This window comes from Chiloscyllium punctatum, chromosome 7 (genome assembly GCF_047496795.1).
Source record: "Chiloscyllium punctatum isolate Juve2018m chromosome 7, sChiPun1.3, whole genome shotgun sequence".
In the NCBI taxonomy this organism is placed as follows: Eukaryota; Metazoa; Chordata; class Chondrichthyes; order Orectolobiformes; family Hemiscylliidae; genus Chiloscyllium; species Chiloscyllium punctatum.
Window position 1 is genome coordinate 83,740,595 of NC_092745.1, and position 16,454 is coordinate 83,757,048.

The following is a 16,454-nucleotide window of genomic DNA, read 5'->3' on the forward strand; positions in this document are numbered from 1 at the left end:
TCTCAACATGACTTCCCAACTTCTACACTCAAAGGACTGATCAATGAAGGCAAGTGTGCTAAATGCCTTTTTAACCCTCCTGTCCATATGTGATGCAAACTTCAAAGAATTATAAACCTGAACTTCGAGGTCCCTCTGTTCTACAACACTACCCAAGACCCCACCATGAATTGTATAAGTCCTGGCCCTCTTTATACCAAAATGTAATACCTTGCATTTGTCCAAATTGAACTCCATGTGCCATTTTTCACTCCATTAACCTATTTGCTGAAGATTTCTTTGTAATCTTAGAAAACCTTCTTCACTGTCTACTGTGCCACCAATTTTGATGTTGCCTTCTATATTCTCATCAAATCATGCATATAAATGATGAACAATAGAGGACTTTGAACAGACCTCTATGGAACATGACTGGTGACAGGTCTCCACTCTGAAAAACAACCTTCTACCACCACTCTGTCTCCTGCCGTTCAGCCAATTTTAATCCAATTGAAAGACTCCCCTTGAATCCCATGTGACCTAACTTTATTATTTAGTCTACCGTGCGGAACCTTGTCAAAGGTTTTACTGAAGTCCATGTAAACAACATCTACTTCATCAATCTTTTTGGTAAGTTCCTCAAAAAACTCAATTGTTTGTGAGAAACGATTTTCCTCACAAAAAATCCTAATCAATTTTTGCCTCTCTAAATGTTTATAAATCCTATCTTTTAGAATCCTATCCAACTACCTACCCAATAGTCAGCCTCTCAGGTCTATAATTCCCCTGTTTCTCATTGCAACCATTCTTCAAGGTAAAACATTAGCCATTTTCAGTCATCAGGCACCTCACCTGTAATTGCACATGATGCAAATATTTTTTGCAAGGGGGCCTACAATTTACTCCCTTACTTCTCACAGCATTTTACATGAAAGGCAACCTTAATTTTTGCAAATGATTATATTGTAGAGTTAGTTGAGAGTGCATTGGCTGAGTTACCAACTCCAAAATAAAAGACCCTTATATCCATTGTATAAGTTCTCTATCTTGTCACAAAAATGTAATAGAAGTAGCATGAATCCAAATGGTTTGTCAATTCACAACGGTGATTCTGACAAAGTGGCTTCCATCATGGGAATTTTGTGCAGACATTTGTGCATATTTTAAAGAATAAAGAATTTTTCCAGTTCTTAGTTTAATGTCAGTAATACAGGTGATTTTGGATAGATACTTTATAGAAGTGCCGTAACGTGTGGATGGTCCAGGAAATTTAAAATTAAGTATGGCACTTCCTACTTTTATATCAAGTACACTTTGCATTTAAAACCTTTTTCTGTAAGATGCAGTCATCATTTCAACTTATTTTTAGTATGCTTTGTCAACTGTGCTTGTTGAAAATATGAAAGTATTGAAGAATCAGTAAAATGACAAATGATTTATTGTACACAAAATTGGCTATTTCACTGGAAACAGGCGTTTGTGTTTGTGTTGATCCACTAATCAACAAAAACTGTAGAACTGGTTATCACAAAAGAACTGACAAAGCCATAGTTCTAAAGTAATTAAGTGAATCCTGAATTAGGCTCTAATGGTCATTTCTTAGATGTGATTTTTTTCAGCTTAAACCATGAGTGGAGCTGTATATGATTTTCTTTTCGTTATGTTTGCAAATACGTTCCTTGGAAAATGTCTAAAAAGTTAAAATAATCTGCAAACTATCTAAAATATTAAGTAAAAACACCCAGATCTCCTGAGCAGTGATGTGATGATCAAATCACTGCTGGGTTGGAAAATTCTCCTAACACATCTCTGTTCAGCATTTCTTCAGCCTACACAGAAATGCGCATCATAATGTCCATCAAAGAGCTCTGTCCAAGTGGAGTATATTTGAGGGAATACAGGTTACCCCTCTCTTTTTTTTTAATGATGCTAGTTGTTATATGGTAAGTTAAAAAGCTAGATGTGATTTTCGTGTGCAGGATATTTGCTGGTGCAGTGTGGATGGTCATCTGGGTCAGAAGGTTAGGTTGCTTGGAGCATCATCCTGAGGTGTGGGAATAATATACGGGCTTCAGATATGGTGTTACACGTGTTAAACTGGGGTTAACGTTTCCTGGGTAGGTATCACGGAACTGTTCCAAGTCCCTGACTCCAAATATTTGTGGCAAGTCATGATGTAGAGGAATTGCCCATCAGAAGTTTAAATTTCCTGGGTAGTTCCCAGATGGAGTCATGGTGCTAATTCATCAGCCATATCAATCCATTAACTGGAAGATTTATTCCCATGTATTAAAGTAATATGAGTAATATTTGAATTGTAATCAACATTGCTGGTCCATGAAACATAGTTGAACTATAAAGTAGCAAAGATAACTTCTAATACCCTTGGACATAATCGTTTGCCACCGTGTTTCTTGCCTCTGTCCAACTACAAGCATTTAAAAGCCAAGCCTGATGTTGCCTAATTAGTTTTTAAAATCAACTTCTGTCTTGGCTGTTCTTTACCTTTCTATCTCTCTGTGGAAAAGACCTGGCAACCTAAGCCTGTTAATTGAAAGTGCACGAATAAAATGCTAATTCTGACGCTGTGAAGGAACTAACATTTCATCTGCAGGCTTAAAGTAAACATTAATGCTGGAGCAATAATATGTGCAAAACGAATATTTAGCTTTAAAGTACCATAACATTTCTGTTAAAAGAGGATAGATATGGAAATTAGAACTGTGATGTGGCAAACCAATATGGTTTCTTTTCTTTAAAAAAACTAAATTGTGACAGCTGATAAAGTATAAAAAGAAATTATTATAAATAGAAATTATTTTCCAAGTACAAGTATATTCCAAAGCGTAAAGGTTAAGAAAGAAAGATGATTGACATTACAAAGTAAACTAACTCCAATTATGAGACAATTGCTAGAGGGAATGTTGGTAGGAAGAGGAGAGGTTCACCTGATGAGTTTGCACCAAGGGAAAACTTAATGTTTTCAATTCTTCCTTGTGAATGTGCATAATTTTGCAACAACTGTACACTTTTCTTTCAGATCCTTACCTTGAGCCATAATATAATAAAATATTTTACTACCTTAGAAAAATTGAGGGCAGTCATTTTAATTTAATCTCCATAATGATTGAGTGTAATAATCTAAAAGGTTAGAAATCATGCTATATCATGCTATGATGATTTATTGTGGCTGCAAATAGTGGGATTTATCTAGAGAAACGGTGGGGGGGGGGGGGGGGGGGGGAGGGGGCGGGGGGGGAGTGAGAATCTCCCATTTCAGCCTCAAAAGGCAGAAAACTTTCACTTTCATTATTGAGACATGGGGAAACTCTCCAGAAAGGTATGACAACAGTACTATTTGATGCAAGAAGCAAAAGCCCTGAAATGAAACTAAAATATTCGAGAAACACTCAACAGGTCAGGCAGCATCTGTGGAGAGAGAAAGAGCTCTGTGTTTCTCCCTCAATAGATGCTATCAGACCTATAGTGTTTTTGGCATTTTCCAATTTCATTTTAGTTAAAAAGACTGATTACTTATTATTGCACTACTGGAGTTTGCTCTGTATCCTTCATTACAGCAGTGACTATGCCTTTGGGACAGCCAGAGGTTGTGGAAAATATGAAATAAATGCATGTTTATCTTTTTGTTCTTCACCTTACCATCCATAACAAAGACGCTCAAGAGTCAGGTTCCAGGGGACTTGTTCTTCCCATTCAAACACAAGGCATGTTCACACAACTTCCAAATATGGGCACACCAGAATTTTTACTTCATGACTGATATGTTGATTTCAACTCGTGGAAAAGACTCATCCGGATAATGGATTCAGTCCTTTTGGCATTTTGAGCTATTTATCATTGAATTATGTATAGTGGGTGAAGCGTTGGTGTTGGTGATGATGACCTGAGAATATTGGACAACAATACTGCCCAACATTAAGCGTCTGGGTTTGAGTTCTGATTTCCTATAGTTTGTTAATATGAAATATTTTTAAGACTGTTTGTTTGTTTGTTTTTACTGTGTGATATATGTAAAATATGTTTTATCTGTATGTAATTACCTTCATTTGTTTTGGATTTTATGATCAATGCCTGGGCATTTCCATAAAGACCCATAACACAACTGGAGGTTTGTGTGGCTTTTAAAGAAAATATGTCTTTTCTGTAATATCATCTGAAAGCTGTGTAACAGCTGTTGAAAACTTTCCCTAGGTACCTGTTGTACAAGTCTGATATGGTCTATTTTACAGCAATAGCTGATAGCTAAGACACTCATTGTGGTAGAATCTCAAGTCCAAAAGAAAGCTTAGTTGTGAAAGAAACCAATAATCCATCATGAAATATGAAACAAAATGCTGCCCTCAGTTACTTTGTTATAAGAATCGACTAACCCTTTCTGATATAATGGAAAATGCTATAATAGAAACTACTGTTTAAATTATACAATATATTGTGGTGGTTAACTCTAATAGTCCATGGAAAATACACATGTATTTGGGTGTTTTAATGTAACTTAGACTACAAAGTTTACAAATTGCTCTGTGTAATTTCAGTGTTTCCTTCATAGTTACAGACATTCAGTGTATCCCCAGCATGTCAAAATGTTCACGATTTAATTAATGGAGCTGCAATGGCACAGGTGTTGCACCAAATGTAAGTCTTCGAACTTTCATATTTCCTAAGTAATAGAAATTGGATTCCGATCAAATCAGGAATTGATTCCAGTGTTGTGAAAGTACCTAATGCAAATTGATACCCTGGCCTCATAACAAAATAAACAATGAAGTAAGGGTGCCAGTTGCAGCCGCAGATGCAGCTTAACATTTGCAGGAAGGAATGAGCCAGCCAAGGACTTAAGTAGTTTAGGGTGGGGAGCAGTTGTTGTGCTCAGAGGAAGAGGGACAATCCAAAGAGAAGCATACTGTTGCCAGCTATAGTTGACAATGCTAATGTACCATTATCTTTTTTTGCAATGATCTCTATCAGTTCCTTTTAAGGATGATTGGAAGTAGATTGTGTTGGTTTGCAATTTTGCTGCTGCTAATAGCTCTCTGCACCTCATGAGTAGTTTAGAATTGCTTGATCTGTCCTTAACTTGTTCCACTTTTACAATGCTAATGCAGCATTGCGTGACAGTGGGTTCTCTTGCACGGAATCTATTGCTTGTTCCCTTATGAAAGCTGAGGAAAGGCCAGAGTTTTAAAAAATGTGCTGAATGGCAAAAGTCTAGTGTTACGTATATAGCTGGGTAGTGTTGCCCGTTTGAGAGAGTGGGTCAGGTATTCCAGAGGCTAAAGCTAGAGGGACAATCTAAGACCAGCTGTAGATCTGACAGGATACACTTTAAAATATTCTTTGTTCAAGTTTACCCTCAGTCTACCTCGTGTTCTATTTATGGTTCTAGTGAACCACAAACTTAATATCTAGTCTCTCCAAATTAACAGCAAAATGGCTTGGGCTTAACCAATTTCGATTGTTGTTGCAACCTTTGCAGAGACCCATCTTGGTTTAATGAATTGTGGTTGAGTCGCATTAAAGATGATGTGGGTGAAAATTCGAGATTGAAGGTACGAAAAGAAAACTAATTAAACAATGCTTTCACCATCAGAAGCTTCACCAGTGGTGGAATATTTCAAGTGCCTTTTCTGATTATCTCTAACTAATTTCGACTAAGGCTTTTGAAATGTCCGTTCTCCTCGTTATACTGTTTCCTGTTGATTCAAAAATGAAAATTATTGCTGTCTCCTTATGTAAAAAATTAGAGTATTCTAAAAGTTTCAATGAGATCCCTGCCCTCGCCCCATTGTTCTAAACTCCATTGAATACAAAGAACAGTACAACACAGGAACAGGGCCTTTGGCCCACCTAGACTGTGCCAACACATGATGCTTTTCTAAACTAAAATATTTTGCCTCTGCATGATCCTTATCCCTCTTCCCTACCTATTCACATATCTGTCAAGATGCCTGTTAAATGTTGCTTTATTTAATTGCCTCCACCACCTGTTTTGGTCCTGCTTTCTGGGCACTTATCATCCTCTTTGAAAAACTTGGCTTGCACATCTCCTTTAAACTTATTCCCTTTTACCTTAAATCTATGCCTCCCAGTAATCAACATTCCTACCCTGGGAATAAGGACTCAGACTATCCATTCTACCCATGCCTGTCATAATTCTGTAAACTTCTAACAGGTCGCCCCTTGTCCCTGGATGTTCAAGTTAATATGAATCAAGTTTGTTCAATCCCTCCCCACAGCTAATACCCTCCAAATTAGGCCACATCCTGGTTTCTGTACTCTCCACAAAGCCTCCACATCCTTCTGGATGTGTGGCAACCAGAACTGTACACAATATTCCAAATATTTCTAACTAAAGTTCTATAGAGCTGCAACATGATTTACCAGTTTTTGTACTCCATGCCCCAACTAATGAAGGCAGGCATGCCGTAAACCTTCTTGACCCACCTTATCCATTTATATTGCCACTTTCAGGGAATTGTGACCCCAGCTGCCGAGATATCTCTCCACATTGATGCTAGTAAGGGTTCTACAATTTACTGTGTCCTCCTACATTAGACCTTCCAAAATGAATCCCTTCACATTTACCTCAATTAAACACTATCTGCCATTTCTCTGTCCAAGTCTCCATACCATCTACATCCTGTTGTATCTTCTGGAAATCCACAGCTCCCCATTCTTTGTGTCATCCACAAACTTCATAATCGGGCCACTTACATTTTTTTCCAAATCACCCAGAGTCCTTAATTGTTCTCACATTGATTAGATTAGATTACCTAAAGTATGGGAACAGGCCATTTGGCCCAACAAGTCCACACCGACCCTCTGAAGAGCAACCCACCCAGACCCATTCCCCCACCTATATTTACTCCTGACTAATGTACCTAACACTACAGGCAATTTACCATGTCCAATTCACCAGAGCACATCTTTGGATTGTTGGAGGAAACCAGAGTACCTGGAGGAAATTCCTGCAAACAGGTGGAGAATGTGCAAATTCCACACCGAGAGTGGCCCAAGGCAGGAATCGAATCCGGGTCCCTGGCACTGTGAGGGGCAGCAACACTAACTATTGAGTCACCATGCTGCCAGACAAACATTTCATCCTCAGGCTGATTTTTGTCAACCTTCTCTGATGCCATCACATCTTTCCTTAGATATGGGGTCCCAAAACTGCACTCAATTTTCCAAATCAGTCTGACCAGAATCTTATATAACCATATTCTATGTTCTTGCTCTCTTGAAATTAATGCTACATTTGCTTTCCCAACTACCACCTGAACCTGCATGTTAATCCTAAACTAGGACTCCTAAGGCCCTTTGTGGTATAGATTTCCAAACCCTTTCCCTATTTAGAAAATAGTCTATGTCTCTATTCTTCCTATCAAAGTGCAAAACCTCATATTTTCCTACACTGTATTCCATCTACCACTTCTTTACCTGCTCTTGTAGCCTGTCCAAGTCCTTTGCAGTATCTCCCCATCCTCAACACTAGCTATGCCTCCATGTATCTTCGTGTCATCTGCAAACTTAGCAACACTGCCCTCAGTTGCTTCGTCCACATTGCTAATGTATAATGTGTATAGTTGTGGTCCCAGCACTGATCCCTCCAGAACTCCACTCGTTGCCGGCTGCCATCCTAAAAGATACCATTTTCTCCTAACCCCTGCCTCCTCCCAGTCAGCTAAACCTCCAACCTTGCTAATACTTTGCCCATAACACCACGGGGTCTTATGTTGGTTAGCAGCCTCCTTTTAAACACCCTGAAAAAGACTTCTGGAAATCCAGATAGATCATATCAACTGGCTTTTCTTTTTGTAACTTGCTTGTTATCTCCTCAAAGAATTCTAACAGATTTTTCACACATGACCTCCCCTTGATGAAGCCATGCTGACTATTTTACTTAACACTTTCAACTACTCTGCAATCTCGTCCTTCATAATGGACTGTCAAATCTCACCAATAGCCAAGGTCAGGCTTACCAGCTCTACTTTCCCATCTGCTGCCCTCCCTTTTAAATTATCCATTTTTCAGTCACGTGTCACCCTCCCTGACTCCAGTGATTCCTGAATGCACAGGCAGTGGTGGTAACCAATCACCTCAGCCATTCCCTTCAGAAACCTGTGTAGGCACGGTGGTTAGCATTGCTGCCTCACAGCGTCAGAGACCCGGGTTCAATTTCCACCTCGGGCAACTGCCTGTGAGGAGTTTGCACATTCTCTCCATGTCTGTGTGGATTTCCTCCAGGTGCTCCGGTTTCCTTCCACAGTCCAAAAATGTGCAGGCCAGGTGAATTGGCCATGCTAACTTGCCCGTAGTGTTAGGTGAAGGGGTAAATGTAGGGGAATGGGTTTGGGTGGGTTGCTTTTCGGAGGGTCAGTGTGGACTTGTTGGGCTGAAGGGCCTGTTTCCACACTGTAAATAATCTAATCTAATCTAACCTAGTCTATCCGATCTGGTGATTTATTCCCTCTCAGACCTTTCAACATCGTCAGCACTTTTACTCACCTCTGCTCCTTTACTACCTTGAAGAACTTTTATGCTCCTGGTACCTTTCATTAAATTTTGATTGTTTATTTTACCTTGCCTTGATTCCTAGCATTATTTCCCCAATATTGAAATGTTACTGGAAGGTATTGTGCACCTTTCATTTTTTAAGTTTAACAGAATGTAAAATAATGAATGAATGATTGATTTAAAAGACCAGATATTTAGTTGCTTTTATAGATGGCATATGTTTACATTCTAATACATTTTCAGCATCAGCCATTTAAATAAATGCATTAAATGTATGATAGCTGGAGCCGTATTGGTCTCACGTTTTTGTCATTAATTAGACTGGTGATATGGTGTAGCTTTCATCTGTCATGACACAAAATCATAATATTTCTTGTTATCTCCTGATGGCAGAATTTAGAAATATGTAAATTAATTATGTGTATGGGTCTAAAAATATCTTTGTTCAATTATTCTGCACAGATGAATAATTTGAAGAAGATTCTGCAGATGGTTCTCAATTATTATCATGAGGTAACGTTATATGTTAGTACTGTTACTGCTTCATGATCTGCTGAGTAAATTTGCAGAATAATTATATATCTATAATTTAGATCCTTTTGAACCTAAAGCCTTTAATTTTCTAATCAGTTTGACCCATTTCAATGAATTTAATGACTGTGTGTGGAATACTTTTGGTACATATTAGTTACTCACCCTGAACTGATCAACCCAAAGATGACCAACTAAACCAGTATTCTGTGCAATATCAAGATGGTTTACTAGCTGTTTCAGAATTCCCAACTCTAGATGAAGTACTTTTAGTACTCTACTACTACATTATGAGAAATCACCAAATTTGAACATAAAACCTGGAGCTTTACGATCTTCATATGAAAACTTAAGTAATGAATGTGGCAGTTTGTTCATCTGTAAGATGCATTACATCTGAGCCTGATTTTAACCTCCATATCACTGTAAATAAATGATGAGGGTACAATAGAGTAGTGATTAAATTTCTAGATTAAATATTCAAAAGCCTGAATTAATGATCTGGGTATACAGGCACAAATTCCACAACATCAGTTGAGGTATGTCAGTTCAGTAACTAAATAAAACTGCAATAAAATGAAACACTAATATTCTTAATAGTGAATGTGACATTACTTGATTTTCATATAATCCATCGTGGTCACTAATGTCTTTTAAAGAAGGAAATCTGCCATCGTCACTCAGCCCAGCCTCCATGTGGTGACCTTGTGTGCCTTAACATTGAAATAGTCTCAAGTCATTTTGTTGTGTTCAAGAAGGTAGCATATCATCAGCTTCTTTGGGACCATTAGAGAAGGAAAATAAATAATAGCCTTGCTGGTGACTGCTGCATCCTGTGAATGAAATAAAGAAAAGGAGTCCCATTGTCAATCATTGTTCATTTGATAATGTGGTGTAAGGTGTGAAATTTATGTATATGTTAGTATCATTTATTTTAGCATTAGAATTTTGAACTCAAGGCATGTGAGTTGGTCTCTTTATAAGGGGAAGTGTGGCTAATGATTAACTTGTCAGTATTTACGAAGCAATGATCATTTTTAACCCAGTATGAAAGAGGGAGTCCCTGGGTTGATAATGGGAATTTGTTCACATTGGCAGCATTTTGCAAATGGACATAGTAAGCATTGTTAGCATTGTCTTGCTTTCAGTTTCGAAGTCTCAAACTTTTTTTAAGTTTTGCTTAGTGGGACAATCCTTGGCTTTGAAAGTGTTTGTATTCATTTAGCGGAGGTCTTGATGGAGGTTAGACATATTTATCAGTTTTTCCTGAAGATAGGTAATAGTTTAAAACTGTCACAAAATAGGTTACTTCAGTATAAGGGTCTTGGTTTGAAAGTTTGGGACCAGAATTGTTTGGGTCAGAACCTGGAAAAGCTCATTTGAAGCTAATAAAGTCTAAACCTCGTGTTGACTAATCCAGGAAAAGGCTACCAAATCTTAAGACTAGTACTTGAAAGGAACAGATCAGTCAAAACTTTGGTGTAATAGAAAAGAGTACTCCTTCTGGTATTTTGAGTACAGTAATGCGATGGTGTTGGGGAAGAAATGAGTTGTATTTTTACTGTACATTTTGAAATCTTTCAATTAGCTTGATTTGTCCTATTTACCATCTTTTCTTTTGTGCAAATAAATTTCTGTTGTATTGTTGAAATTAGATCTGCAGCATTGTATACTGTGTGTTTTGGTGAAAGACCATTCCATTAAATTAAAATTGAATAAAAACAAAGCATGATCTATCAAGTAAAATTTCAGGCTGGGATCTGACTTGTTCAGTAATAATATCAGCTGGGATCATAACATTAAACTAGTTAAGTCACACTAGTTTAACACACTCTTTACCTCTGAAATCAGTTAATGTAGCATCATGTGTCTTCGTGGTCTGGGTGAACTTAATTCTAGACTGATGGTTATGTTTACACATGAGGCCAATAGAGGTAAATCTATTATTCTGATGATGGCATCCAGAATATAATTAACATCTAACTTTTGCATTGTCTTTAGTCGGTGAGCAAATGTCTTATCTACCACGTATACTTTTGTAACTGACAACTATTTACAGGTGCTCGGTCAACAAATTGCTGATTCTCTCCATCCTAATTTGAATCTGATTGTGGAGCATGTTGATATTGTGGAAATCGGTAGATTGCTCCAACTAATTTTGGGATGCGCAGTGAACTGTGAGAGGAAGCAGGGTATGTATATAACCTCTCTCAATGACTTTACTCATCTAAACGAAGAGTGGCAACATTGAGAGTATTAAAGTTCAAGGGAAAGGCTAAATATATTTCATGTCCTGAAACTTTTGCAGGAAAAAATCTTGTTTAGCCAATGATTGGTGAAAACACTGTACTCGCAGAGGTTAGTGGTTGAAGCAAAAAATATTTTTACATTTTAACAAGAAGCTAGATAAGCATTTGAGGGAGAAGGGTCACAATGAGGATTCAGATGACAAAATATTGGAGAAGACTCGAATGGAACACAATTGCTGACAAACACTGATAATGTGTTTCTGTATCTTATACAGTGTATAGCTGCCCTAGAGAAAAAAAAGATGACAAGTTGTTTTGCTTTCTCTCTCCCTTTTTTCTCTTCCTTTTCTGAATGTACTAATTCATGTTAGCATAAGGATTTATTCTGTAACCATCCCTTTTGTACTTCAGGCATACCTTTGTGCAAACCTGGACAGAGAGTTGTGAAAGTCCCAGTCTTGTAGCATTATATATAAACTCAATCCTGTTGTTTTTTTGCAATGCCTGTATAGACATGCACATTTCTGACGGGCATTATTAGATTTCTTCCCCGGCCACCAAACCTCCCAAAACTCTTTGTCACTCCCTAGCCCTGCAGGTCTTAAGAAGTCCTTCTGTTTCATCAGGTGATAACTAATCCATCAAAGACTGGGAATTGAATCTGGGATTCTTCCTCTTATTTCTTCTCCGCATTTACTAAACTATTGAAAGAGCTTTAACTCTTTTACAGAATATACATTAAGCACGCAGTCAAATGGTTCCAAAATGCTGATGCCTGAGAGGAATTAAAAACATGTATAAATGTTTGATTTTGATAACTAAAAATGTTTATCCTTTTTGTATTACAGAGCACATTCAAAATATCATGACATTAGAAGAGTCTGTGCAGCATAATGTTATGACCGCCATTCAAGAAGTAAGGCGCCACAAATCTAAATGTATCTCCATTCCAGCACGGGCGACTTTCTATTGAAAACAGTGGACTTTCTCAATTGAGAAGACAAAGATAGAATGGCAAAATCTAACTGGTTCACTGAAGTCCTTTGGAAATCGAGAGTGCAGCTCTTGCCTGCAGTGACGTATATCTGACTCCACGCCACACTAATGTGGTTGATTCTTAACTGCTGTAAAAAAGAAGTGACTCAGCAAGTTACTCAGTTGCCAGGGCAACTAGGAGTGAGCAATAAATGCTGTCTTTGTCAGTGATGCCCACACCCTGAGAAGGAATAATAATGGAAAACATGTGTGGCTATTTGTAATATACAGTGCACAAATGTTAATTTTAAAAATAACTTAGAAATATCCCTTACCAAAAGATTCAAAGTAAGGGATTTACTTTAGTAATTAAGAAATGAAAGAGCAGACACAATTAAGGTTCAAGAAGAGATTTCTAACTGTCTTTGGCCTTATACTGCAAAATGTAAATAAAAAAAGTAAATTTGGAGTGCAGATCTGCCAATGGAATGTTAAGTGTTAGTTTGTGTCACATTGGTGAGATGTAGTATAAATAACATAACTTGTAAATCTCTGGTTTAATTATTTTTAGGATTCACATACAAAGTCACCAAAGTGAGTGCTAGTTTAAGCATGCAACATTTTTAAAAAAAAACTTCATGCTGACTTATAGAGTCATCGAGATGTACAGCATGGAAACAGACCTTTCGGTCCAACTCGTCCATGTCGATCAGATATCCCATCCCAATCTAGTCCCACCTGCCAGCACCCGGACCATTTCTCTCCAAACCCTTCCTATTCATATACCCATCCAGATGCCTTTTAAATGTTGCAATTGTACCAGCCTCCACCACTCCCTCTGGCAGCTCATTCCACACACATCACCCTCTGCGTGAAAAAGTTGCCCTTTAGGTCTCTTTTATATCATTCCCCTCTCACCCTAAACCTATGCCGTCTAATTCTGGAATCTCCCAACCCAGGGAAAATACCTTGTCTACTTATCCTATCCATGCCCCTCATGATTTTATAAACCTCTATAAGGTCACCCTCAGCCTCCATTCCTGGAAAAACAGCCCCAGCCTATTCAACCTCTCCCTAAAACTGAAATCCTTCAACCCTGGCAACATCTTTTGTAAATCTTTACTGAACCCTTTCAAGTTTCACAACATCCTTCCAATATGGAGGAGACCAGATTGCATGCAATATTTCAAAAGTGGCCTAACCTATGTCCTGTACAGCCACAACATGACCTCCCAACTCCTGTCACGACAGAACCCATGCTATTCACTACTGCAGACTTGCAGCAAGGCCCCAACGCCACACTTAAAACTATTCACTTATCTGTCTCTGTGCTGTGAGTCTCCCAAACGGGTTCCTCCAAGACCAGTTGTGAATTTCACTGTTTGTTAATTTTCCTGGATGCACTCCGATGTCCAGCGATACATGAGTTCAACAGCAAAACAGTAACTGCACAGGTTCACTGCTGTGACAGTTAGCAATGTGGATTTCTTTTTTTTTCTCTCTCTCTCCCCTGCACTGACCATACCATGTGCTGCCTTTGTCTGTTCTCCCTTTTAAAAGTGCTGTTGTTTTGACTTTTGTTTTTCTCCAAAGTTCCAAATCAGTGCAGCATAACATAAAATAGTAACTGCTGCTCCTGGTATTTGAGGAAATCACCTCCAACACTTAAAATAGTTCAAAAAAGGAGCAGCCTGTTACAGCCAGAAATTTTTCCTGTCCACCATCTTATATCCCCCAGAATTCGACAATATATTGGACATAATAAATCAATCATATATCATGCAACCCAAAAAGAGAAACTTAAGATAGACTAAGTTCAAAGTATTCTTTAATAGGTACAGATACAGATCTTTAAACTGGATTTTAACAGTATAATGTACCCATTGAATAAAACAAAAATACATGGATAATACATTTTCAATAGGACATTTTAGATTTTCATTAAAGTAATAAACTATCTTCAATTTCAACCTTATTGAAGATAAATTGGGTTGACTGGTCAATTTCCTTTTGTTTACTTGCTGGTCAACATTTATTACCTGTTCCTAAATGCCCTTGAGAAGGTAACGGTGAACTGCCTTTTTCAACTGCTGCAATCCAAACGCTGAAGGTTGACACAATGTCCTTGTGGAAGGAATTCCAGGGTTTTGATTCAATCACCATGTGAAGGAACAATGATTTTATTTCCTAGGTGAGGGTGAGTGTCTTGGAGGGAACTTGCAGGTGGTGTGTTCCCAGGTATCCACTAGATGGAACTGATCATGGGTTTGGAAGGTGGTGTTTCAGGATCTTTGGTGAATTTCTGCAGTGTGCCTTGTAGATAGTACACACTGCTGCCATTGATATCAGTGGTGGAGGGGGTGGATGCTTGTGGATCTGGTGACAATTAAGTGGGCTGCTTTGTCCTGGATGGTGTCAAGCTTTTTGAGTGTTGTTGGAACTGCACCCATTCAGGCAAGTGAGAGTATTCCATCACATTCCTGACTTGTGCCTTGCAGTTGATGTTATAAATCACACAACACCCAGGTTATAGTCCAACAGGTTTATTTGAAAGTACAAGCTTTCGGAGCGCTGCTCCTTTATCAAGTAGCTAATGGGGCGGGATCATAGGACACAGAATTTATAGTAAAAGATCAAAGTCCGGACAACTGTTGCGATGTATTGAATAAACCTAGATTGCGGTTGAGTCTTTTAAAGAAGTACTAAATTCCTTCCCGATTTGTATATCATTGGTCTGCCACCTCTACCATTTGGGGTAGTCACTGCCAGAACAGGCCTGATGGTCAGCCTGCTCCCATAATTTGATGTTAACTTTAAATATTTTCTGCCCACTAAGTGGCACAGCTCCTTCAACTTGGGAGCTTGCCTGTAGCGTTAAGGGAGGAGGATATGAAATGGCTGTAGCTGCAGGTTGTTATAACCTACAACATCTAAAAGAATCAGGTAGATACACAGTTGTAAATGTTTTTCTGCTTTGAAGCTTAATTAGAAATTCCTTGCAGTCTGTCCTGTGTGCTGTTCCAAAATCAGATTCACTAATGCATTTTGATGTCCCTGGCAACACTTCATGCCTCTGGTCTTTACCACTTCAATAATACTGAAGGCAATGCCTTATGATGTTGAAGGCAACAGACGTGGGTTCAAAATCATGAGAGGGAAAATATTAATAAGTTAATTTTACTTTGCAGCTCATGAGTAAAGAAATGGCAGGAACATTTGGCAGTGAAGCTTCTGGAGACCTGGATCAGCAGGTAACAAAATAATCTCTCTTTGTTTTGATATAAGTTTTGTTTTTAATTTCAAATACAGAATAAATTGAATTCTGATTTTAATTTAATTTTAATTTAATCAGACTTTCAGCTATTCTTTTAAAGCAATTGCTTTAGTATATCTTTAACGAAGTGTGAATGGTGTATGTGCACTCTTTGTTCACCACTTCTCAGGGAGTTCTGTAAAACAGTTTACAGTTTTAAGCTTTTGTGAAGAAGTCTCAGGATTTTTATTCTGAGTAGAATATTCAGATTGAGTCTTGCCATGCAGAATTATAATTGGCTGAGCAAAGGTTATTTGATATATAAGTCTCCTCGCAAACATTAGTTCAAGTGGACAATTTAGATTATTCTTACATTCCACATGCAAAGAGAAAACATCTTGAAGTACTTTACATGTGTTTTAAACAAGTTGACAGCCAAAAGGGATCAAAGAATTTGAAGAAGGGAAGGCACAGTCAGAAATTTGGAGGTTGTCTTTTAGGAAGCAAGTGATGTAGTAATTTACAGATTATTCCAAGGAACAGTGCTGAAAGAATTGCCATTGGTGACCAAACCGAGGATGCAGGAAACAAGGAGTGATCCATCTTCGAAGTAACAGATAAATTGACATGATCTTATGAATGTATTTCATAACACGGGACTGGGTCTTAAAAGTAATTCTTTAGAAGGCTACCCTTAATGATGATGATATCATTCATTTCAGTATCCCTTCCAATTAGCAAACTGTCAGTAAACATAGAACGTTACAGCACAGTACTGGCCCTTGATGTTAAGTCAACCTGTGAAAATACTCTGATGCCCATCTAACCTACACCATTCCATTATTATCCATACGTATGTCCAATGTCCATTTAAATGCCCTTGACATCGGTGAGTCTATTACTGTTGCAGACAGGCCGTTCCATGCCCCTAGTGC

At 38.1% G+C, this 16,454-nt stretch overlaps 1 protein-coding gene across 2 annotated transcripts in view; it reads left to right on the plus strand.

The window, feature by feature from the left end:
* The window catches only part of hook1 (hook microtubule-tethering protein 1), an 87,690-nt gene that overhangs the window by 14,338 nt on the left and 56,898 nt on the right, over nt 1-16,454 (plus strand). The window contains exons 2-7 of one of the 2 annotated variants that reach the window (XM_072574229.1): nt 4,547-4,632; nt 5,474-5,546; nt 8,974-9,024; nt 11,102-11,234; nt 12,140-12,207; nt 15,455-15,517. In XM_072574229.1, coding sequence (XP_072430330.1) covers nt 4,547-4,632; nt 5,474-5,546; nt 8,974-9,024; nt 11,102-11,234; nt 12,140-12,207; nt 15,455-15,517 — 474 coding nt within the window. Of the gene's footprint in view, nt 1-4,546; nt 4,633-5,473; nt 5,547-8,973; nt 9,025-11,101; nt 11,235-12,139; nt 12,208-15,454; nt 15,518-16,454 lie in introns of those variants that run through there. The other variant, XM_072574231.1, reaches the window with a different exon arrangement.